The sequence below is a fragment of the Microcebus murinus genome, chromosome 14 (assembly GCF_040939455.1).
Source record: "Microcebus murinus isolate Inina chromosome 14, M.murinus_Inina_mat1.0, whole genome shotgun sequence".
Lineage (NCBI taxonomy): Eukaryota > Metazoa > Chordata > Mammalia > Primates > Cheirogaleidae > Microcebus > Microcebus murinus.
This window is the reverse complement of record NC_134117.1, coordinates 72,610,155-72,635,402: the sequence shown is the minus strand read 5'-3', so window position 1 is coordinate 72,635,402 and position 25,248 is coordinate 72,610,155. Positions and strand designations below refer to the sequence as shown.

Sequence of the window (25,248 nt, the reverse complement as noted above, 5' to 3'; positions counted from 1 at the left end):
ATGAGTGTATCAAGGGCCAGGTGAGGAGGCTGCCCAAAGTCCAGCTGTGCCCTGGCTAGTGGGAGGAGCCCTCCCACGTCAGCGCCGAGGCCGCTGCACTGTGGACAGGCCACGCCCTGTGGTCGAAGCACCCCTCCTGCCTGACAGATGCCAAATTATAGGAGATTTTTTTTAAGTATGGGAGAAGGATTAAGAAGGCTGACTAGATGCAGGCTGTATATGCCTCCTCCACGGACAGGAGCCAGCATTTTAAGTAGATACATTTTTAACACATGATCTACAACAGAAAGTTAGGATTCATCAGCTAAGTGACAAAATGCACCGAAAGTGATTAAGGAGAGGGTTCGCAGCACCTTGCCTGAGGACTGGAAGAAAGCTGGGAGAAACTCCTGGACTCGGAAACAATGAGAGAGAAACCCACAGGGTTCCACACTTCAAGGGGCTTTGACGATCTTGGCTACGGGAGAATCCCTTGACAGGCAGGCCTGTGCAGAGACATTGCTTCAACAGGAAACTCGCACGGAATCCACAGGCCTCCAAACCTAGAGCGTCTCCAGCCGGGACCTTCCTGATGGCCTGGACACACATGTACAGACATAGCCGCTGGCCTCTGCACTTTCCGAAGAGGGAGACGGGAGGCTGGGGACTCCCACCCACACGAGGAAGGTCCCCCTCACCCTGCTGTGTGCTCCTGCTGAGACTGAGATGTGAGCAGACCACACTCCACATGGCTTGCTGCCCATGCTGCTTGCCTGGGAAGGGCCTCAGTCTCTCTGGTCACTGGACCAAGGCACCCTTTTGAGAGTTTAATAGAGGGCTGTGTCTTGCCCACTGGCTGAGTTCAGGCTGATGTGGGTGTAGCTGCTATCTTGCTGAGGAAAGACGGGGAAATCAGGCTCTTTTATGCATTCTTAGGACAATACCTGCCTCCCTGCAACAGGATCCTGTGAGACTGAGGTGCAAGTGGACCCCACTCCCCACATAATCTTGTCTACACTGTTTGCCTGAGAGGGGACCTGCCATCTCTGGTCATGGGCCCACAGTCAGCACCATTTTGAGAGTTGAATACTGGGCCGCACCCTGCCTTTGGGCTAAGCCCAGTCTGTCACTACTGTATCTGCAGCCCAAATGACAAGAGGAGGAGGGGAGACTGGGTACTCCATGGCACCTCTGGGATGATTCTCACCGCCCTGCTGTGGGCTGCCGTGAGACTAAAACTTAATCAGAGCACATTCCTCACAGCTTCTTGCCAATAATTTTGGCCTGAGAGGGACTCTGCCTTCTCTGGTTGCAGTCCCACAGCTGGCACCATTTTAAGAGTTTACCACTGGTCTATTCCCTGCCCCTATGCCAAATTTGGGCTTATCTTTCTGCAACTTCCTTCATGCCAAGGAGGGAGAGGGGAGAGCAGGGACTCTGATGCACCCCTAGTACAATTCTCACTAGCTTTCTATGGGAGGCTGTGGGACTGGAGACTAACCCCTCCAACCCATTGCAGCTACCAGCAATGCCAACATGGACTACTTGGGTCCCAGGGGTTGCTCTGTCACTGCTACTGACATCACCCACATCATACCAGCTGCCCACATACCCAGCACACTGCTCCCACTACTAGCTTTTGAGCCAGCCATCTGGAGCCCAAGAATGGGCCCTTTATCACCCACTAGCACTGTTGCCAGCCTAAGCTGCTCTGAGGCCTACCAACAGGCATACTTAGTCCACTGCTGCCACCATGGGGGCCTGAAGACTGACTCAGTTGGTGTCTAAGTTGCCAGCAAAACTTCATCACATCTAATAACTTCATCACAACTAATAACCATACCCTAAGCCACAGAGGAAATGACAGACACCACTGATGCTGTGTACTGCCAAAGAAATCATACAAAGATAACACTATGGGAGGTACCCAAAATAAAAATTGAAGTGTCCTACTCAACCAACAACAACACACACACACACACATATATGTATATGTGTTTATATATACACACATACACATACATACACACATATATATTTTTTCAGGAAAAATTTGCCCTATGAAAGCAATTTCAAAAAATTGAAGATGTGACTGCTACCAATGAAAGGACATAGGAAACATGAAAAAGCAAGGAATTATGATACCTTGCAAAGACCACAATTGTCTGGCAACAAATTTCAAACAAAAAGAAAAATTTGAAATGCCAGATAAAAAATTCAGAATTTTGAGGAAGGTAATAGCAAGGGACGTAAACAGGTGGAAAACCATACCATGCTTGTGGGTCGGCAGAATCAACATTGTTAAAATGTCTATACTACCCAAAGTGATCTACAGAGTCAATGCAATCCCTATTAAAATACCAACATCATTTATCACAGATATAGAAAAAATAATTTTACGCTTCTTATGGAACCAGAGAAGACTCTGTATATCAAAAGCAATCCTAGGCAATAAAAAAAAATGGGAGGTATCAATTTACCAGACTTCAAACTATACTATAAGACTATAGTAATTAAAACAGCTTGGGACTGGTACAAGAACAGGAACATTGATCAGTGGAACAGAACAGAGAACCCAGATATAAAACCATCCTCATATAGCCAACTAATCTTCGACAAAGCAGACAAAAACATACACTGGGGAAAAGAATCCTTATTCAATTCAACACCCACACCTTTCACCTCTCACAAAAATCAACTCACGCTGGGTAACTTGAACCTTAGGTGTGAAACTATTAGAATTCTAGAGGAAAATGTTGGAAATACCCTTCTAGACATTGGCCTAGGGAAAGAATTTATGAAGAAGACCCCAAAGCCAATCACAGCAGAAACAAAAATAAATAAATGGGACCTGATCAGATTAAAAAGCTTCTGCACAGCCAAAGAAACTGTCAAGAGAGCAAACAGACAACCCCCAGAATGGCAGAAAATTTTTGCAAGCTACACATCTGATAAAGGGCTGATAACTAGAATCTATTTAGAACTCAGGAAAATCAGCAAGAAAAAATCAAACAACCCTATCAAAACATGGGCAATGGAAATGAACAGAAACTTCTCAAAAGAAGACAGAATAATGGTCAACAAATATATGAAAAAATGCTCAACATCTCTAATCATCAGGAAGATGCAAATCAAAACCACAATGAGATATCACTTAACTCCAGCGAGAATGTCCTTTATCAAAAAGTCCCCAAACAATAAATGCTGGCATGGATGTGGAGAGATAGGAACACTCCTACACTGCTGGTGGGACTGCAAACTAGTTCAACCTCTGTGGAAAGCAATACGGAGATACCTTAAAGCGATACAAGTAGATCTACCATTTGATCCAGCAATTCCACTACTGGGCATCTACCCAAGAGATCAAAAGTCACTTTATGAAAAAGACACCTGCACTCAAATGTTTATAGCAACACAATTCACAATTGCAAAGTTGTGGAAACAACCCAAGTGTCCATCAATTCATGAGTGGTTTAATAAAATGTGGTATATATATACCATGGAGTACTATTCAGCTTTAAGAAACAATGGTGATATAGCACCTCTTGTATTTTCCTGGATAGAGCTGGAACCCATTCTACTAAGTGAAGTATCTCAAGAATGGAAAAACAAGCACCACATGTACTCCCCAGCAAATTGGTAGTAACTGATCAACACCTCAGTGGACATGTAGGAATAACATTTATTGGGTGTCAGGCAGGTGGGAGGGGAAGGAGGGGAATAGCATATACAAGCACAATATACTATGAGATGTGCAATGTTTGGGGGATGGTCATGCTTGAGGCTCTGACTCGAGGGGGCAGGGGGGCATGGGCAATATACGTAACCTTAACACTTGTACCCCCAAAATACACTAAAATAAAAAAATGAAAAAAAAAACCATAGTAAGATACCATCTTATACCAGTCAGAATGGTTATTACTAAAAATGACAAAAATAACAGAGGTTGGTGAGAACGTGGAGGAAAGGGAGCTCTTATACACTGTTGGGAGGAATGTAATTACTTTAAGCTCTATGTAAAACAGTATGAAGATTTCTCAAAGAAGCAAAAATAGGCCTACCATTCGATCCAACTATTCTATTACGGGGTATCTACTCAAAGGAAAAGAAATCATTATATCAAAAATTTACTGCATTCACATGTTTACAGCAGTACTATTCACAATAGCAAAGGTGGAATCAAACTAACTGCCCATAAATGGAGGATTAGATAAGGAAATTGTGGAATATACACAAGGGAACACTATTCTGCCCTAAAAAAGGATGAAATCCTGTCATTTGCCACAACATCAATGGAACTGGAGGCCATTTTCTTAAGTGAAACAACTCAGGCACAGATAGACAAATACTGCATGTTTTCACTTATAAGTTGGAGCTAAATAATGTGTACACATGGGAGCCGAGTGTGGAGTCATGGGCATTGGAGACTCAGAGGGGCGGAGGCTTGGGAGGGTGGGTGATGGGAAGCTGCTCGGGGCACAGTGTCAGCGTGCGTCGCTGCAGTGAGCGAGCCACGCCCTGATCTTCACCACAGTGCAATATGTCAACGTAGTAAAATTGCACTTGCATCCCACAAATGTATACAAATTTAAAAATTATAACGCCCTCTCATGCACCAACTGTTCTACCCATGTGATCTTACTTAGTGCAACCATAGGTTGAGTGAGCATCCTTAGTCCAAATATCAGAAATCCAGAATGATCCCAAATCTGAAACTTGAACGTCAATGTCATGCTCCAAGGAAATGCTCATTGGAACATTTTGAATTTTGGAGAACGCTACTCACCAATGACTTTGGTGTTCCTGAACTTGAATCTGCAAATAACTTGGTCCTTCTCCTTTGCATTATTAAAGCCATATCCATGAATAACCACTTGCTTGGATTCTGCAAGGGCAACATTCAGAAGTCTGAGTGAGGAAGAGTGGAGGGCTGTGTGCACTTTATCTCACTATTCATGGTGGTCTGTCCCCAAAACTGAATTCTTGGGGGGCGCCTACAAGGAAGCAACTGTGCTTGAACGAACATCTGTGTTTCTGCCAGGCCAAATTTTCATCTGGTGTCACTGGGGGTCCAAGAGGAGGTGACTGGGTCTTGAGCATTCAGGGGGCCTCTCCCTGATTGGGCCCTGACCCAAGGAGTCCGTGAAAGACACCTGCCTTGGCCCTTCTACAGGGAAACTCAGCCAGGGCTTTGCCACCCTGAAATCCTTAGGTGCTCCCTGAGGCCAGGGAGTGAAGTCCATGCCATACTGAGCAGTAAGGGAAGGCTGCCGACTTGCAAGAATGACAGAAGAAAGTCCCTTGGGCTGGGGAGGGGTGAGGACTGGGACAACAACATGCCGTTTGTCACAGCCACTTGGACAGAAATACAACACTACTGACCAACTGTTAACACATGTGTGCCCTCAATGCAGCCACTCTACTGCTGGTCTCCAACTCAGGGAACCAGGGAGCCACATGCACAGACAGGTAAACATCAGGTGCCTGCAGGAACATGGCTAGTAATAGTGACAAATCAGGAACCAACTTCATTATCCACCAAGGGAGAGTGAAGAAATAAAGTAGGTCCGTCCAGGTAATGGAATACAGATAGAGTATTCCTCATTGAAATGAGTGGGATGAGAAGCACTTCGTTTTCCCGGTTTGTGTGGAGTTTGGGATATTTGCATTGTTCTTACTTGATCAGCACCCACATCTGAAAATCTGCAATCTGAAATGCTCCAGTGAACATTTCCTTTGATCACCAGCTCTGTGCTCAAAGAGTTTTGAATTTTGGAACATTTTGAATTTCAGATTTTCAAATTTAAAAATCTCAACCTATACTATGCGGGAGTTGAAAATGTTATGTACCAGATGACCCCATTTGTGTAAAAATATCTTTTTCAAGAATATGTAGATAGACATCTATGTATAAATTATCCACTGTTTTTGGTGGTTATGTCAGGGAAGTGATGATGATTGGACCGAAGAGGAACCTCACCATAGTGGCAGGACAGTGGCTACCCAGGCCGGCTGTGGGGATGCCTCTGCAGGCCACAGGGCCTCTGTCTAGCCCTGCCCTGCCCTGCCCAGCACTGCCTGCCCCAGCCACTCCACAGAGCCGGTTTTCCAGCCGCGCTGCAGACACGCAGTTCAGCATGCCCTGGACGCAGGCCTCGAGGGAAAGGCCTCCTTGTACCGTGTCCTACTGTGATCCACCACTGGGTGTGCCCAGCGGGGCAGAGTCGTGGGACACCCACTCTGGGCAGTCACACCCAGGAGGAAGCATGCCATGCAGCCACCTGCAGCCTGCAGCAGCACACCTGGCCTGCACAGATCTTGGAGCCAGGGCCCTGTGGGCGGGAAGCCAGGCCTTCCCTCCTACTCTACCATTCCACTGTTGTGATGTGTCCAAACAGGCAAAACCTTCTATGGTTAGAAAAATCAGAATGGCAGCTGCTTCCAGAGCACATGGGTAGGATCTCCTGGGACAGGGTCTGGGGATCGTGGTAACCTTTTGCACCCTCATGGGGTCTGCGGTGCACAGGTGTTGTGTGTCCCTGTCAAAACTCATCAGATGACACACTTAAGATTTATGCATTTCTAAAAGAAAATGTAAACAAAGGTAGGGCCCCTAACTAAACATATGCAGGCTGAAGGATTTAGGGGTGAAGTAGCCTGATGACACTGAACCTGCTTTAAAATGTGTCAAAATATAAGATGGATTGATGGAGAGAGAGAGAGCGCATGGCTCCTTCTACTTGGCTTGGGGTCAGGATGCTGCCTTGGCTTTCCCTCCACGGGACTGTCCCCCTGTGTGGGGCAGCTTTGCATAGATCAGTTGACAGGTCAGGGCTGGGACCGCTGGCCACGCAGGCAGAGGCAGTGTGCTGAGCTGGTGGACAGAGGGCACCTGTCACCTCGACTCAGCTGCTGGGAGGGAGGAGTGACAACTCACATCCTCACCTGGGCCGTGACAGGGCTGCTCCGACGCCACGGACTGTGTGTCCAGAGGACATGCGCGGCTGCAGCTGTCAGGCCGGCTGCACGGCCAGGCTGCTTTACGGCAGGAGCAGCAGGAAGAGACCCTTCAGGGCACGGGGGTCTCTCTACCCCCCAGCACTGCAGCCTCTACCCCACCCCCACCCTTCGCATGGCACGGGGACTGGGACCAGAAGCCAGGGGCAGAGATGGAAATATCACACCAGCTACTGCTTCTCGGGCCCAACCAGCTGCCAGTCCTGTGCCAGCCTCCGCACAGCCCACGGCCTGTGCATCTCACGACACACCTGGCGGCAGCATCTCCGCTCACAGGAGCCTCCGCTGGAGCTGGCGGGCGTCAGGCAATTGCTCCAGGTTGCGTGCCCGCAGGCGCAGAGCTCGCACTCGAGCATGGTGTGTCTGTCCCCACAGCCTAGTGCAAAGGCACCTTCCAGTTAGGAACATGGAGGCAGAGCCTGCAGCTGGTCTGGACCCAGCTGCACCCAGCTGAGCACTGTCCCCACGAAGGAAGCACACCCAGGGCAGCCGCAGTCATACAAACACCTGTAGTGTGGGGACCCCGCCTGCACCCACAGAGCTCAGCACACAGATGTCACCACCTTACACCACACAGGGCGTCCTCTGCACACCAGTGGGGCCTCAGCTTGGCGAGGGTGTCCTTGTCACTTTCCTGACCTCAGGACAGGCGCTGGCATAACCGCTGGGGGCTGTGAGCCCTGGGGCCTGTGTGGTGCCTTTGTCAGGCCGTGCAGGTCCCCTCCTGTCCCTAGCAGGATGTGGAGGTTGGACTGTGCCCGACTCGTTTTCTTCCCCATTGAGACAAGCGCCCGGTTTCTCTCCCCCTGTCATTGATGTGGTGAGTGACAGGGACGTTCCAGGTCCTGCAGCAGCCTGGGCTTCTGGGACAAGCCCTGCTGGTTGCTCTTGTCTGTTTATACGTTGCGGATGCACACACCACATGCACACAGAAACACACCACACCACACCCACCTCTCACACAGCACACATACATGACACACACCACATAAACATGCCACACCAGAAACATACACCCCATACAAACCATAAATACACCAAACATATCACCACAGCACACACAGTGCACAGCACACACAGCACACAGCGCATGCAAACACCAAACAGCAGCAGAGCCGCACAGCTGCGCACTCAGAGAGCCACACATACTCCACACGGCCTCTGCACGCCGCACGGCCTCTGCACGCCGCACGGCCTCTGCACGCCGCACGGCCTCTGCACGCCGCACGGCCTCTGCACGCCGCACGGCCTCTGCACGCCGCACGGCCTCTGCACGCCGCACGGCCTCTGCACGCCGCACGGCCTCTGCACGCCGCACGGCCTCTGCACGCCGCACGGCCTCTGCACGCCGCACGGCCTCTGCACGCCGCACGGCCTGTAGCAGGGATGCCGCCGCCACACGGCCTCTGCACGCCGCACGGCCTCTGCACACCGCACGGCCCGTAGCAGGGATGCCGCCGCCACACGGCCTCTGCATACCGCGCGGCCTCTGCACGCCGCACGGCCTCTTCACGCCGCACGGCCTCTGCACGCCGCACGGCCTCTGCACACCGCACGGCCCGTAGCAGGGATGCCGCCGCCACACGGCCTCTGCATACCGCACGGCCTCTGCACGCCGCACGGCCTCTGCACGCCGCACGGCCTCTGCACGCCGCACGGCCGCAGCACGCCGCACGGCCTCTGCACGCCGCACGGCCTCTGCACGCCGCACGGCCTCTGCACGCCGCACGGCCTCTGCACGCCGCACGGCCGCAGCACGCCGCACGGCCTCTGCACGCCGCACGGCCTCTGCACGCCGCACGGCCTCTGCACGCCGCACGGCCTCTGCACGCCGCACGGCCGCAGCACGCCGCACGGCCGCAGCACGCCGCACGGCCGCAGCACGCCGCACGGCCTCTGCACGCCGCACGGCCGCAGCACGCCGCACGGCCGCAGCACGCCGCACGGCCTCTGCACGCCGCACGGCCTCTGCACGCCGCACGGCCTCTGCACGCCGCACGGCCGCAGCACGCCGCACGGCCGCTGCACGCCGCACGGCCTCTGCACGCCGCACGGCCGCTGCACGCCGCACGGCCGCTGCACGCCGCACGGCCTCTGCACGCCGCACGGCCTCTGCACGCCGCACGGCCTCTGCACGCCGCACGGCCTCTGCACGCCGCACGGCCGCAGCACACCGCACGGCCGCAGCACACCGCACGGCCGCAGCAGGGCTGCCGCTGCACTTACCTCCCAGGCACACAGTGGAAGGCTCCACAGATCGAACCTCAAGACAGGCCTTTGTTCCGATCTAGAACAGCAAGAGGGTGCAAAGGGCAGGGAGTGTGAGCCCGGGCACTGGTGCCTGGCTGCCCCTCCCCTGGCTTCGGCCCCACTCACCAAGTCCACTAGGCCATACCGCTCAGCGGGTCCGTTGCCTAATGCGAACCTGTGGTCTGGGCTGTCTACAAGTGCTTCCACCTACAGAGAGAGGAGGTGGCTTGGAGCCCCAGCCAGGGGGTGAGGGTACAACAGGTCCCCAGGCCCAGGAGACAGTGTCTTGCCCACATGCCATGGGAACAGTAGGGTGGCAGACTCTGAGGGCCAGCCCCTGGCCCTGCCAGCAGCCCACTCTCAGTGAGCAAGAAGTTCCCACCCTCCCCTCTGCTGTGGGAGGATTTATGAGTGCCTCTGCAGTGCCGTCAGTGCCCTGAATTCCTTGGGGCAGGTTAGAAGAGCACCCTCTGGGTGGCCCTGGGAAAGCTATGACACCTTTCCCCACCTGGGCTCAACACTGGCACCCAGTTACCTGTCCTGAATTACCTGCTCTCTGTTGTTCACGTTCGCACTCACGAAGTAGATGTACGCCCCCATTCTCTGAGCCTTGGCAAGCTGAGAGAAAGAAGGCATGGAGTGCAAGTCACCCGGACACTGCAGCAGGGGGCTGGGGATGATGGGGTGCACTCACTTCCTCCTGCGTCTCCTTAAATGTTTCTGGCATCAGTTTTCCACTGAGGAAAATGATAATCACGCTGGACACCTTGATGTCTGCAGGGGAGGCAAGCAATGGCCTGGTCGGCAAAGGCACCAGGGTGACCTCCAGAAGCTCCAGGACTGCCCCAGGCTGCCAGGGCCACAGCACTGACACTTCAGGACATGGCCGGGTGCTGCCCGCACCTCATCCTCCTGGGGAGAGGCTGCCCAGACCTGAGCACCCGCCACTCAGAGACTCCCAGAGTGAGAAGGGCCTCAGCCCAGGACCCATTTTACAGATGGGGACAGAGGCAGTTCAAGGCCTTCCCAGTAGGCCACCTGCCACGCCGCAACCCTCTGCCTGAAGGGCAGCCCCGGCCACCGCCCACAAGCGCAAGCCGGGCCGTGGCCAGAGGAGGCCAGCCAGGCGCTCCTGTGAAAAGCAGGCTCAGGGGGCTGCGCAGGGCGGGTCCTGCTCCTGCCGGCAGCAGCGCTGGACCCGGGTCAGGACTCCAGGTCAGCCACACCGGCAGGGCCCACGCCTACCCGACACCCTCCCCACCAGGCGCCTCCCTCCCAACAGGAGCCGCAGGTCCACAGCGGAGGGACTGGTCAGCTGCACCCTGCAGCCTTTGGCACCATCTGAGACACCGTCATGGGATGCAAGTCAGCCGGAGGGGACACTGGACAGGACAAGGACAGAGGCGCCCTCGAGGGAAAGCGGCTGTTCTCTCAGGGTCCCCGGCTTCCCCCTTTTCTTCTCCCCCGGCCCAACTGCAGGGCCACACCGCCTATTTGCTAAGAACCAGGGACAGACACACGTGTGATCTCAGGAGTTCTCAGCGCACCCTGGGCTGGCCACGCTCCCTGCACAGGGAGGAGCCTGGAGCTCAGAGCGGGGGCGCCACGTGCTCCACCAGCCACAGGGATCCGCACACAGACCTCCCTGAGCCCCGGTCTGCCCCGTACCTGACGCCATGCAGGCAGCAGGCACTTACCGTCAGACATGGCTTGTCGAATCTGCTCATTTGCCTGCAAGGAAATGAAGAAATATGGGGATGGACGGTGAGGTGAACCCAGTAATGGTAAGACCTTGGAAACTGGAATAGACTCTGTGAGTTCTACAGGATTATACCTTTCTAATTCCTTTCTGCAAGTTAGTTTCTCCGTGAGGTTCAATGTCCTCCAATAGGGTAAGTTGGTCACGGATGCTTTCTCTGAAAAAATTATAAAAAAGCGGATGGAGGTGGAGAGGTTTGACTGCTAAGAAACAGCCCCAAGCTAGCCTGGAGCCCTTGTCCACTGTGGACACCTGCCTGGATGGCAGAGGGGGCTGGGCAAGTGCCATGTCCTGCCCATTCCTCACTGTGAGTGCGACAGCAGATTTTCTGTCTTTCTCTGTGATTTAGTGAGCAGTGGCAGGGAGGGGCTTGGGCTGATCGGCCAGTCCCATGTCAATGGGTATGACCTGGCCCTGTCTGAGCTCCTCCCTGTCGCAGGGACGCAGGCCTCAGGGACATCCCCAAGGGCCCTGCTTGGACCATCCGCGGTGAGTGTCAGAGTTTCCCAGGGACGTGCAGCTGCAGGCCAGGCCCTCCCAAGGGACGAGCTTTCCAAACCCTGACTGAAACCCTCAGCCTAACCCAGAGAGGTGCAACTGCCAGTCAGGGCCTGGCAATGGGGCCGGCCATCTAACCCCCGCTCTAACCTAACCCGAGGCTGAGCGTGGCAAAGGTCACCTGCTAAGCCCCCAGGCCTGCACCCACCCCCACGGCCTCACAGCCTGGCCTGACTCTATCTCCCTCCCCTTCATCCTGCCGAGGAAGCAGCAAATCTCACTCGGAGCCCTGGGGCCCTTGGCGGCCTGTGCTCCCGCAGGAGGGCAGAGGTGGGCGCGCCGGCTCTGGGATGAGGCCTGTCAGCCGCTGTTAGAGCCGACAGGACGCGGTGGGCAGGCGGGGCTGGTTCTGGTGGCAGGACTGGGCCAGGAAAGGGGGGCCCAGCGTCTGGCTAATCCAATGTGACAGGCTGAGCCAGCACAGCAAGGCTGAGCCACGTGTGGACCCTGAGGGCCTGCCCCGCGCTGCCGGCAGAGAGCGGCCAGGGCAGCTCTGAGGGCCCTGCCCCGCCGGCCCAGGGAGGAGGCCGTGCCCTGCGTGCCCAGGGGAGGCCACACTGGGCTGGGCCCAGCCCAGCTCCCACTGCTCTCTGGCCACCGGCCAGGTCCTTCCCCACATCCTTGATTCTCCCCCATCAGGCCCACTCAGGTCTCCCCCAACCCACAGCACGGGACATACCCCCAGCCGCCGCAGCCCGCGGAGCGGCACGCCTGCCTGCTCCCCTCGAAGCTGCCGGGGCGGCCCAGGCACCACGCGGTGCGCAGCGCCCTCTCCTCCCCGTGCCGCACCCGCTCCGCACCCCGCTCCACGCCTTGGCTCCCCAAGGGGTCCTTCACCTCCCAGCCCACCCGGAACCCTCAGGACACCCACCGCCAGGCCAGGCTCCCCTACTGGGACCCTCCAGCCGCCTGGACACTTGCTCGTCCTGCCGCCCTCTAGCACCCCAGCCTGGCCTCTGGCTCTGGACCCACCCACGGGCCCCTGTCGGGGACCCGCCCTGGACCAGGCACCCTGCACTAAATTCCCCAGCACTGCCCCGCGCTCAGACCGGCTCCTGTCCCCACTGGCCAGGGCCGAGAGGGCCAGGCACAAAGCCATGCCCAGCACAGGCTGTGTTCACCAGGACCCACACACACCAGGCCCCTGGGCCCCGGATCCTCACAGCCACCTCCCAGGAGAGGAGGCAGGACAGAGGGAGGGCAGGGACAGAGGGTGGGAGGCGGAGGACTCGGGGGCACAGGACTCTGCAGGTCCAGTGCAGCCAGGGGTCAGAGGGCACAGGGGAGCTGGGGCTAGCCGCAGGGTGCGAGGAGCACCGTACAGGGCCCAGGCTATGCCCTGGCAGGGTCCCCACTGAGGTCTCGGGGAACCCTCGGCTCCCTGGAACTCCCTGTGGCCCAGCCCACCAGGACTCCTTGAGAGTTCACACTAGCACTTACCTGTTTGAGGTGAGCCAGATGTTGACTTCAGCTTTTGTAGAGAAGGTGATGAAGGACATTCGCAGCTTCGGGCTGGGGAGGAAATACGTGCCGGTGAGAAGCCACAGGCACAGGCTCCAGTGGGCATCAGTGAGCTGCCAGGGAGGGGTGAGCACCACCCGCCTGCTCCCCACCCCAGCTCTTCCGCGCTGTGGCCCGTGTGGAGCACGGGGGGGGCCAGGTGAGTTAGTGAAGGGATCTGAGGCCTGTGGAGGTGGGGCCCCCGGAGGCAACCTGCTCCGTCCCTGCACTCCAGCACCCAGACGCCCACACGCACCCGATGACCCACACCTCCACCAGCGCCTCCCTCCCACTGGCCTCTCCTCTACTGGGCAGCTCCTGGTCCCTTCACCCATCTCAGAGAAATCGTCCTCCCTCCTGGCGACCACGCACACCTCCTCCCTGTCCTCCCCTGACCACTGCCTTCCTGCCTGCTGACCCCTGTGCCCCTCAGGGAAGCTGCTGCCACACGTCCCAGCTGCGCTCCTGCTCTTGTCACCACCCACGTCCCCCACAGTTGTCAGACTTTTGTCCCCGCAGCACAACCCTGATGACGTCACTCCCCTGCGCAAGAACCTTCTCTGGCTCCCTGTGGCTCCCAGCAGGAATCGGAGCCCTTGGGCTGGCACCATGAGCTCCTGTGTCCCTGGCCCCAAGCTGGCCTGCCCAGCCTCAGGCTCCAGCCCTCCCGAGTTGGCCCCAGGCCCCAGGCGAGCCAGACCCCTCACGGCACCACAGGTCACCTGATGGCTCCTGTGGCTGCGTCCTCTCCAGCCTACAAGACCCAGTTCAAAGTTCTACTTCCACTGGGAAGCCATCCTTGACTTTGTCCCCGGGAATTCTCTGTTTCCGTAACCTTCCTTGGTGAGTTCTGTGTCCCTTTCCTTGGGCCTCAGCGCGGTGTAGCCAGGGCTGTTACTGAGCCGCTGCTCTGCCCAGCTTCCCTTCCCCAGCCTGCGAGGGCCTCCAGGGCGGCAGTGGCCTCTGCCATTCACCTGGCTCTCAGGCAGGGGCGGGCCACTGAGCGCAGGCCAGTGAGCGCTGGCCTGCTCCTGCTTCAGAAAGCCAAAAGCCAGCGGGGCTAAGTGCTCCCCACGAGGGGCTCCCTGCTCACCAAACCTAATCAGACGGGCCCTCTGCCTGCCAGAGGGAAAGCCCCAGAGCACAGAGGAGACGGCAGCCATACTTTACGTATTTCCCTGCAATGTGCTTCACACAGGTGTAAAGGTCAGGCCAGGACTTCATGTTGTCGGACCTGAAAACAATGGAGACGTGAGTCAGGGCCATGAGGCACATTCGCGGGGTGGGCAGTGTCCCCAGCCCACAGCAGGCTCGTTAACAAGCCTGTCCCCACCGCAACACAGCTGAGGGCTGGGCACACCCTCAGTGGTCACCCCGGTCAGCCTAGGTGGGGACTTCCGTCAGTTGAGTGGTCTGCCTAGCGCGGCCACCCAGACCTGTCTGTCTGGGCCGGAGGAGCTTCCCGGGATGAGGGGCATTTGGTGGCCAACCAGGACAGCTGCTCATGCCAGGCAGAGTGGGGAGCTCGGCTGGGTGTGGCAGCTAGAAAGCCTCCAGGCGACTCTGAAGCGTCACCCTCCTGGTGCCACACTTGCCTCGGGTTTCGCCATTCCCAGTTGTCTGCGTGGCTGGGGTGAGGACAGGGCTCTTTGGCACCGCTGCCATCACAGCCCCTTGAAAGCAGATGCCTCAGGCACAGAGGGTGACCCAGACCTGGCCGGAAATTCCCTGCTGGACTCTTGCATTCTTGGGTGTCAGACCTGTCTCTCAGACTGGGGACCCTTTTGGAAGCCTAGGTCTGACCTGCTACACCTCCTAATGACACCCGCAGGTTCTGCTCACTCCCTCATACTTCCCAGGGCCCACAGAGGCGTGGAGACAGTCCCTGCAGGAGCCTGGGCCTCAGGCATGGGAGGATGGCCACCTTAGACCACTCGATTGCCCAGCTTTCCTATCAGTCTGCAAAGCTGAGCCACTGGCGAGGGAAGGCATTTTCCAGCAGGCACTGCCAGGGGAGGGCAGGAGCAGGCCTGGCCACTGCTGTCCTGGTTCCTCATGTCGCAACCAGCAGGGAGAGCTGCAGCCCCCTTCCATCCCGACTACCTGATCCTTGTTCCTGTTTTCTTCTGCTTAGCTCCTGCACAGAGAGTGAGGAGGCTGAAGGGGGCTGGGACTCATGCACCTTCCATGTAGGTGAGAGTCACTCACGTCCGTCCTACCGGCCCAGGTGCGTGGTCTGTGCCATCCCACAGTTGTCAGTGCCAGTGTGCATAGCCCTGCAGAGACGGGAACTATTCCAGGTATGGAGGGGAAACGTGAGGCTTGTGGCTTAAGGTTCTTGTCCTAGTTCCAGAGACAGTGTGCTATGAAACTGAGGCTGGTGCCTTAGCCTGGGCTTTTTCTCTGTGTCTGTGTTCGGTGGCGTCTTGTGTATGTTATGTGCTCAGGGAAATCTGCCAGGCAGCTCTTCTCCCCTCCAGTAATGACTGTGTCTATAAAGGTGCACCCCATGAACATCATGCTTCTGTGTGGTGATTCTCAGGTACTCAAGAGCAACCTTCTCCTCTCCAGCATTCTACTGCCTCCTCAAGGTTGCATCTCAATCTGTGCACAGCACGGTTCCCATTTTACAGATGAGCAACTTGAGGCTCTGACAGGTCATGAAATTTGTCATAATTGCCACAGCTATTGTGGATCTGAATCCCGATCTATCCTCAAACTCTATGCTTTGCCCATTGCACTGGTGTATCTAGGTGACACTGCAGTGTACAACAGATACTGGAGGACAGACAGCTGCAGCCAGGACTGGGGCAGGCCCCTGCAGTGCCGGGAGTTCCCAGCCTGTGACTCTGCCTTGCCTGGCAGCTCACGTCACACTCTCCCTTGGCTATTGCATCTGACCTAGGAACTCTCCCTTCTTCCTCATACACCTGGCAAGGTGGGTATGAAGATACCCTTTTCACAGATGGGGACACTGAGGCACAGAGACTTGAAGCAACTTGCCCAAGGCCACGTGGCTGGTGAGTGGGGTCTGCCTGCTTCCAAAGCCAGGCGGCCCTTCCCCAAGGGCAGCCAAGCAGTGGCCAACCATTAGCATCCAAGGGAACGAGGACGTCAGAGGAGCTCCACCTGGGATGGTGGGGGGAGCGCAGTGCAGGACGCCAAGTCTTGTCACGCCACCTGCCTCTGGGACTGCACCAAGCTCCAGGAGCCCCCCTCGGCCAGGAAATAGGATAGAAAAATGCCTGCGCTCCTCCACATCCTGGGCTGGATGTGAGGATGCAGGAGTGCAGGGGAGGGCTCTGGACACACCGAGGTGCTTCGGCACCCACTGACAGTCGCTCCACTGCCACTGGAGAGCAGCCACCAAGTCTGTTCCGCCCAATGGCAGCAGCTGAAACACAACCAAGACAACATCGCCAGGATCGAAGACCCACCCCCTTTCTTTCTTTGAGAGTCGGAAGGTGCCTAGTGCACAGCCCAGCTGTCCCAGGACCACACTGAGACAGACCAAGCTGCTCCTGAAAGTGCAGGAACTGTCATTGAGTCTCCAGGGTGTAGAAAAAGCACTTAGAAGCTGCAAAGCAAAGGACTTTTCTAAGCAGTGACACTATTAGAATGGCCAACAGAATCAACAAAGCCATCTCTGAGAATGGGAGGCAAAAACCTACAGTGAGCTTCAAACAACTGCTGAGAAGTAACTGCTTATGGTCATGAGGACAAAAATTCAGGCCAAGTGGCTGGAGGGACAGACCCACCCAGATCCCCTGTGGCTGTTCCTTCCCCTGCCTCTCCTGGAGACAAAGAGACCACAAAGGACTAGTTCCCCCTATCTGACCAACAGACTGAACTTGCCCCTCGTTAGGGCCATGTCCTGCCTGTAGTGACCCAGGGTATGGCAGCCCTTGGACCAGCGTTGGACGGACCACTCACCTGTCCAAAATGAAGTAGATGTCAAAGGCTCCATTGCAGTACTCCTGACTCCTCTTTCCATGGCCTTTGCCAGCCCTCTCATTCTGCTCTTGGAAGCTCATGGGGTATGGGTTTGAGTAGTCATAGTTGATTCTACCATTAGCGCTGTGGTACCGGAAGCTCCCCATGCTAAGCATCAATGGAGGTGGCAGCAGCAGGAGGACAAGAGTGAAGCCAGGCACCCGGGGGCTCTGGCTCCCCATTTTATTGGCTGTCCCTGTGACCCCAGCTTACTCTTGGGACCCTGGGCCAAGGCCCAGGTTCTCTGAGCACCAGCCACCTCTGGCCACCCTCTCTGCCACCTCCACCTGTGCTTGGGGCCACGCCCCTTCCGCAGTGAGCACTGTGGCCCAACACCAGGTACCTGCCCAGATTGCAGGGACCAGGGACAGTAGCTGGCTCTTTGGACACCTGCCTCAGCTACCTGCCTGCCCTTCCCCCACCCTGGGGGCAGAATTCCCTGTTGTTATGATTGACAGGAAGGTTGACATGGTGACTTTGTGACCTGCAGCTCTGCCCTACACATTGACCATCTCAAGTGGGAGTCACAGGGCCGTTGAGGGGTGTAAGAGGAAGGCTTCGTGCTCCTTGCTGCCCTCACAGGTGTCCCTTCACATCCCCTCAGAACCTGCCTTTGTGTTAAGTGACAGAGCTACCTGAGGTGGCTCAGGTAAGGAGGTCACTGTGGGTGAGGGGTCAAGGAGCTGGGAGGCGGGGGTTGGGAACGGAGACAGCATCTGCGTGAGCACCAACGTGCCCCAGGGGAGGGCGGGATCTAGAAGGTGGCGAGGACTGTGCGATGCTGCCGACGTCCTTGTGAACAAGGGACGTGCCTGCTCTCCACTGCCGTGCACCAAACCACCCGCTCTTGGTGGCCCAAGAACCATCTTATTATGCTCACAGGTTCTGAGGATATTCAGACAGAGCAGAGTGGGGAGGGCTCCACATGTCCAAGGCCTCTAACAGGCAGACTTGAGCTGCCAACGTGACTTGAATGACTGGGACTGGAATGATCTGACAGCGTCATCACTCAGGAGTGTGGCAGCTAGGCCTGAGGACCCCAAAGCTGTGCTCAGCTGGGATGTTAACAGAGATCCTGCATGTGGCCTCCCATGTGACTTGGACTTCCTAACAGCATGGTGATTTCAGGGTGCTTAGACACCTTACATGGTGGCTTTGTGAAAAAATGTGAATGTAAAACAGTTAATTTCTCAAGATGGATCCAAGTGGTTATGGGGATCTAAATTTAAAATACAGCCAAGTGACCATTTGCTGACTAGGGAGGGGTCTCATATATGCTCTGAGTTCCCAAAAACCTGTACCTTTTATCTTTCAGCTTGGAAACCAATCAATCAGAGCTCACCTGTTCCAGCCAATCAGGGCTCAGCTGTATCAACTAATTAGGGTTCGGCTGTATTGACCAATCTTGGCTCAGCTCAGTTGATCAATCAAACCTAAGCAAGTTTCAAGCCTTCATTTGCATAAACAGACCTGATTGGGAACCTGGGCCGGAAATTTTGCTGTAAAACCTGAGCCTGCCCTTTGTCCTCTGGAATACACCTTCATTTTACAGCAGAGGCTGCCTCTTTCTGGTTTGCAAACTGTTCACTAACATAAAGCTGCTTTCCTCCAAATTCCTTTTTAGAGAACTTTTGTTCACAGCTCAGAGTTCCAAGAGTATTTCCAGTGGGCAAGGAAGAGATTGTAGAGCCTTTTGTGACATCACTTTGGGAGTCACATGTCACTTCCACTGTGTTCCATTGGTCAAAGCAGTCACAAGGCCGCCAAGATTCAGTGGGAGGGAACACAGGTCCACCTCTCAAGGGGGGAAGAGTAGAAAAGTTTACACGCATGTGTTGAAACTGCTGCATGAGCATGGCTTTTGTGCACCTTGCAAGAGTCAATCCTTCAAGATGAATCCTGAGTAGCTACCTTAGCCTAAATTCAAATTGGAGCCATGTGACCATTTGCTGACTAGAAGTCATATGCTATAGTATGAGTTCCCAGGAAACCACATGACTGCTTAACTTTGGGTCTTCCATAGCTGCCTGTTCTCCTTTATGAAGACTGACTCCACCAATAGTCTGTGACCTATGTCAACCAATCAGAGCTTAGCAAATGTCAACCAATCAGAACTAAGAAAGTTTGATTCCTTCCTTTGCATAAGCAGACTGGAGAGGTAATCTGGGCAAAAAATTTCTCTGTAAAAGACAAACCCTCCCTTTGTTCTCTGGAAGCCACCTTCATTTTATACCAAAGGCTCCAACTCCCCAGTTTGCAAACTGTTCAGTGGAATAAAGTCTCTTTTCTCTAAATTCCTTTTCAGAGAACTTCTATTCACATTTTGAATGGCAGAGAGCTTATATTGTTTGAAAAAACATGGGCATATGCAACATTTACTCAAAAGGGATTCGGAAGAGTCAAATTGTGATTATAAAACATTTTTAGAAATACCTTATCAATTATATTGTCTTCAGTTTTGAATGCACAAATACACGATTTAAAAAAAACCCTTCAATAATTCTAAAATAAATCTTTCAATATATATATATACATATACCTTAAAAATTACAAGTGCTAAAAAGCATTGCATTGGTGGGAATTTTTTGTCTTGTTTTTTGTTTCTTCTTCTGGAGTTGTATTTAAAATAATGGAGTATCTTAAGTTAGTGATATTTTTAGAATCAATGAAATCTGGTATACTTATCCCAACAGCTATTAGGGTTCTCTTGCTTATCATCTTTCATGACACTTAATAATTTTATATTTTTGGCTGTTAATTAAACATCTTGTTTTAATTTGCATTGTACTAATTACAGATGGAATTGGTTATCTGTTCACATGATTTTTGGTCATGTTTCCTCCTAAAAGAACCTATTCATGCCTGTGTATCCATCTGCTACTGGGTGCTTATCTCTTTCATAATAAGTCATTAACATTCTTTATATAATCTAGACACTAATCCTTTATCAATTGTTGCAAATATCTTCTTTCAGTGTGTGGCTTGTTTTTTATACTGCATTTAATTTAATTTTTTATTTTTTAAATAAAAAATAAGTTCTTTTATTTAAAATATATGCCTTTGCCTCACCCAAGCCAGGGCTGTAAGTGTGCCCTTCCCCCATACATTGCACTCTGCATCCATTCATTGTGAGTTTACCCACCCCCACATCCCCCTCCCACCTGACTAGCACCCAGTGAATATTACTACCATGTGAGCACCTTAGTGTTGATCAGTTAGTACCAGTTTGATGGTGAGGACATGCAGTGCTTGTTTTTCCATTCTTGTGATTTCTCATTTCAAAGGATGGGCTTAGGCTCTATCCAGGATAATATAAGAGATCTAGTTCACCATTGTTTTTTGTAGTTGAGTAGTAGTCCATAGTAAACATATATCACATTTTATTAATCCACTCAAGTATTGATGGGCACTTTGGTTGTTTCCATGTCTTTACAATTGTGAACTGTGCTGCCATAAACATTCTAGTGCAGATGTCTTTATTATAGAATGTCTTTTGTTCCTTTGGGTAGATGCCTAGTAGTGGGATTGCTGGATCAAATGGTATTTCTATTTTTAGCTCTTTGAGATATCTCCAAATTACTTTCCACAGGGGTTGTATTAATTTGCAGTCCCACCAGCAGTGTAAGAGTGTTCCTATCTCTCCACATCCATGCTATCATTTGTTGTTTTGGGACTTTTTGACAAGTGCCATTCTCACTGGAGTTAAGTGATATCTCATTGCGGTTTTGATTTGCATTTCCTTGATGATTACAGATGTCGAACACTTTTTAATATGTTTCCTAGCCATTATTTTGTCTTCTTTTGAAAAGTTTCTGTTCATGTCCTTTGCCCATTTATTGATGGGGTTGTTTCATTTTTTCTTAATTTTCTTAAGTTCTATATAGAGTCTTGTTATCAGCCCTTTACCAGATGTGTAGAATGTAAATATTTTCTCCCATTCTGTAGGTTGTCTGTTCACTCTCATGATAGTTTCCTTGGCTGTGCAGAAGCTTTTTAATTTGATCAGGTCCCATTTATTTCTTTTTGTTGCTGCTGTGATTGCCTTTGGGGTCTTCTTCATAAATTCTTTGCCTAGGCCAATGTCTAGAAAAGTTTTCCCAACATTTTCTTTTAGAATTCTTAAGGTTTCATGACTTAGATTTAAGTCTGTTATCCGCCATGAGCTGATTCTTCTGAGAGGTGAGAGATGGGGTCCAGTCTCAACCTTCTGCATGTGGTTATCCAGAGGCTTTTAATGTAGTTGAACCCTCATTTTCTCCGCCTTGCCCCATCCCACCCTCCACGGGCAGCGATGTTAGGTTGAAATGGTCAGGGAACGGCCTTTAAGGCAGAGTGCAGCCACTGCACACCTGGGAGCCTGGAAAGGGGAGCGGCGGCGGCCGCGCCGGTGAGCGGCAGGGCGACTCTCCTGGGCGCTGGGAGAGGCAGGGCCGCTGAGCCGAGCGGGAAGGAGGCCGCTCCGCGTCCCGGCGGCGCCCACGGGAGCCGCAGGCCCTGCACGCGCCGCTGCGCCCGCGTCGCCTCTGCCCGGCGGGCCCAAGTGCGGAGAGGCTGGGGCGCGCAGGGCTCAGAGCGCGGAGAGGGGCGCCGCTCCTAAGCGACGCCCTCCGCCCACCCGCAGGCGCCACCCACGCCTCCGGCCGGCCAGGGCGGGACGCGGCGCGGAGCCCGGGCAGCACCGGCCGCAGCACAGCGGACCGGGCGGGGTCTCGAACCCGGAACGTGCGTCCCCGCGCGGGGCGCCCTCCCCGCGAGGCCCGCCCCCTCGAGCCCGCGAGGCCCCGCCCCCTCGAGCCCGCGAGGCCCCGCCCCCCGAGCCCGCGAGGCCCCGCCCCCTCGAGCCCGCGAGGCCCGCCCCCTCGAGCCCGCGAGGCCCCGCCCCCTCGAGCCCGCGAGGCCCCGCCCCCTCGAGCCCGCGAGGCCCGCGACACGCGGAGGGCGCGGAGGCCCCGCCCCCAAGGAGGGGCGGGGCGGGGCTTGGCCGCCCGCGGGCGCCAGCGCAGGTTCCGGGCGCGCGGCGCGGCTGCCCTGTCCGCGGGAGCGCCCCGCGCCGGCGTCGCCGGGACCGGGTGAGCGAGCGCTGGGGCAGAGGCGCGCGGGCGGGGGCCATCTCCCTTCTGCGGGCTTCTTCCCTTCCCTCGGTGCCAGCGTCCTCCTCTCTCCCGCGTCGGGAGCCCGGCCTGCCCCTGCCTCCCTGTCCCCTTTCTCTTCCTGTTGCTCTCCCTCCCATCTCACTTCTTCTTGTGTGTCTCTCCTTCACTGGCCGTTTCCCCTCTTCCTTTTCCTTCTGTCTGTCTCTCCCTCTCCCCTCCTCACTTTCCTCTCTCTCCTCCCTCCACCCCTTCCTCTCCCTCCCTCCTCCTCTCTTCCCCTCCCCCGCTTCTTTTCAGCACAAAAGAATTGTGCCTTTGATTTTTTTTCTCCTAAGGTGACTTTTCAGACGGCAGTTCTTCGAATTCTTTCCTCCCTTCCTCCCTTCCTCCCTCAGTTCATCTCGTATTGCTCCCTTATTCTCGGCGAGGGCTTGCCCTGGGCAATAGCCCAAGAACCCTGCATCAGCCCAGATCCTTTCTCCAACAGACCACATCCAAAGATCTGCACAGGTAACCTGTCCAGTGCCTGTCGTGGGAAAAAGCACATAAATGATCAAATTATACATTTCCGAATTTTCAGAGTGAGCTGAAAGAAAATACCTGGTTTTAGAGAAAAGGCGTTGATTGCATTATTTTCTTGACATTTTGCCTTTACTGTGGGCACAGACACCACAGCAGGAAGCTAAGCCTTGCAGGAGGATTTGGGGGACCATCTCACCCACACCTTCCTCCTGGGCAGGCTATGAGAGGCCAGTGCAGGATTCAGAGCTGGGCTGTGGGGAAGACGGTGACTGGGAGGCCAGGGCTTTGCATTTGAAACACTTGGGTAAGAGTAGAAATAAAAAAATCACAGTAAGTTTCTAAATATGTACTTATCAATGCCTCTGATGTACAGAAATGAAGTAACATAATTGCTCTTGAGTGATTATTTTGTAAAAATAATTGTAGCATTTGAAATTAATATTTTTGTGTAAATTAGGTAGTAGGAACAAGGTGAAAATATTTCAAGTTAATATCAAAGATTGCCTTAGAGGTTTAGTAAGTGAACAAATGTAGACAAGCAAGTCTCACTCATTTCTGAGGGATAAAGTGGAGGTATTGTATCCAGGCAACATTTTATTCCTGTTAAAAATTTAATCTTGTCAAAGATGACAAAGATGACAAGAGAGATGTGATTTCATTTTTTTCATGACATTTTTATGATACATACCTGTCTATATGTTCAGACATACATAATATATACACTAAGTTTTAAAAAGGACCCTTGTTTGTTTTTAATTATCTTAATTACCAACTAAAGCTTGAAGCTTTGGTTTCTTGGAAATAATTTAACCTAATATTGTAGTTTGTTGTGACCTTTATTGATAATTCAGCTAACTTAATTTTTCAGTTGTTGCAGAAAAGGAAATTTGGCCATAGATAAATCACACACAAGTGAGCAGAGGTTAGAAATGATGGAGGAAGAGTGCAGTGTGTTTAATGAAAGAATTTACTCACTTTTGATCAAGAATGTTGGAAAAAATTGTAGGTATGTGCATGCAACTTTGGTTGGTGAAACTATTTTCTGGATTAAAGAGTTAAATTGTCTTTTAAGTAATCTAACTATGACTTCCACTGTATCATCTGGTGGGAGGGGTAAAAGGTTGTCAAATAATTTAGAATTCATCTGATTTGCTTAGCACCTTTTTCTTTCAGAAATCTAGGAGAGGCAACCCTTGTTTAAAAGAGATAATCACACCAGTTAAAAAAAAATAAGTTTTGGGCTTCAGTGCTTTGAAACTTGCCTTCCTTCACGAAGTAGTCTGTGTCTCTGTAAGCACATCTTCCTTCTACCCTTAGATGGATGACTCTATTGTTGGCATCTGGGAGGGTCTGACTGAGCAGTTGGTGTGTAATCACAGACTGAAGGTTTGCACAGTAATTGTGACCACCGTTTAGGGATCTTGCTTTATTTCTTAATCTCATGAGGAATGAGAGTTGCCATTCTGGGGACTCTTACTACCTGCCATGCACAGAGCTCTGGTAGTCCTGTTGGGAGGCTCCTGAAGGGGAGATCACAGCCTCTCTTACTTATAAGGAGAATGAGGCCCAGAGTGGTCATCTGTGATCACACAGGTAGTGAGTGGCAGGGCTGATTTGGAACCCAAGTTATCCCCTGGAGCCTGAGCATGGAGGGCTAATTCAGTCCCGTTGTGTGACTTCCCTGTTGCAGTGCAAGTTGTGTCTGAAATATCCTTCCACACAGATCCGCCCATTGCCAGTGGGCGGTGTTTGGTAGAATCCTGTTCCTTGTTCTAGTGTCCTGCTGCCACCCTCGGCCATGTCTATGGCTGACTGTCCATCTACACAGCAGGACCCCTTTGAGGTACTGGCCTCTGCTTTCATTGGCCCTGCATCCACAGAGGCTCGGGCATCTGAGTGGCTGATGGGATCCCATTTTCCCCTATGAGGGTCCACATGGCTAAGGGGTGTTGATACCAGGGCAGCCTCACTGCAGGCCTGGGGCTGACTGTGTGCCAGGAATCTTATACTTGGCTTTGCTGGAACACAGTAGGCATTGCTGCTAGAGAGCTGCAGCCATAGCTGGCAGTGGAGCTTGTGGGGGCTGTCGGGAATCCCTCCTCTCCCTAGCTCTGGGGCACCACCAGCCAGCCTGCAGAAAAGCTTGGGCCACTCTTCAGTATGCAATTTTTTCAGTGTGCCAGAGCCAGGAGCATGTCTAGAAACGTGTATTCCCTTTGTTAGGAAAACCCAGGACATATGCAAAATAAGTTAATGGATACCTATCCTCTGGAATCTTCTGCAGAGGCCTGGGAAGCCTCTCCAGAGACCAGGGACACCAAAGGATTGGAGGCACAGGAGGTACTGTCTGTTCTTGTTTGTTTTAGCAGAAGAGAAAGGCAGACACAGCAAAGCACTGCCTGGGGCCTATGTGGTGTCAGGGAGTAAGAGCTGGTGTGTGACCCACAGCTGGAGGCTGGCCAGTTGACTTGGGGTGGAGAGTGCCTTCAGCCATCTCAGGAAAATGAGGTCATCCAGTTGGTTGCCAAGAGTTCTTTTTTCTGCAAGTGGAGCGGAAGGAGAAAAATGCCCAGGCCA

General features: G+C 53.5%; 1 protein-coding gene across 1 annotated transcript in view; it reads right to left on the bottom strand.

Annotated features, from left to right (window-relative positions):
- Positions 1 to 17,491, bottom strand: part of LOC105863936 (anthrax toxin receptor-like) — a 39,422-nt gene extending 21,931 nt beyond the window's left edge. Inside the window, exons 1-10 of the mRNA XM_012751520.3 lie at positions 16,997 to 17,491; positions 14,229 to 14,297; positions 13,004 to 13,075; positions 11,081 to 11,162; positions 10,944 to 10,977; positions 9,941 to 10,020; positions 9,796 to 9,864; positions 9,373 to 9,453; positions 9,223 to 9,283; positions 4,766 to 4,864 (exon numbers count right to left, since the gene is read on the bottom strand). Coding sequence (XP_012606974.1) covers positions 4,766 to 4,864; positions 9,223 to 9,283; positions 9,373 to 9,453; positions 9,796 to 9,864; positions 9,941 to 10,020; positions 10,944 to 10,977; positions 11,081 to 11,162; positions 13,004 to 13,075; positions 14,229 to 14,297; positions 16,997 to 17,238 — 889 coding nt within the window. The 5' untranslated portion in view covers positions 17,239 to 17,491. The remainder of the gene's footprint in view (positions 1 to 4,765; positions 4,865 to 9,222; positions 9,284 to 9,372; positions 9,454 to 9,795; positions 9,865 to 9,940; positions 10,021 to 10,943; positions 10,978 to 11,080; positions 11,163 to 13,003; positions 13,076 to 14,228; positions 14,298 to 16,996) is intronic.
- Positions 17,492 to 25,248: the final 7,757 nt, after the last annotated feature.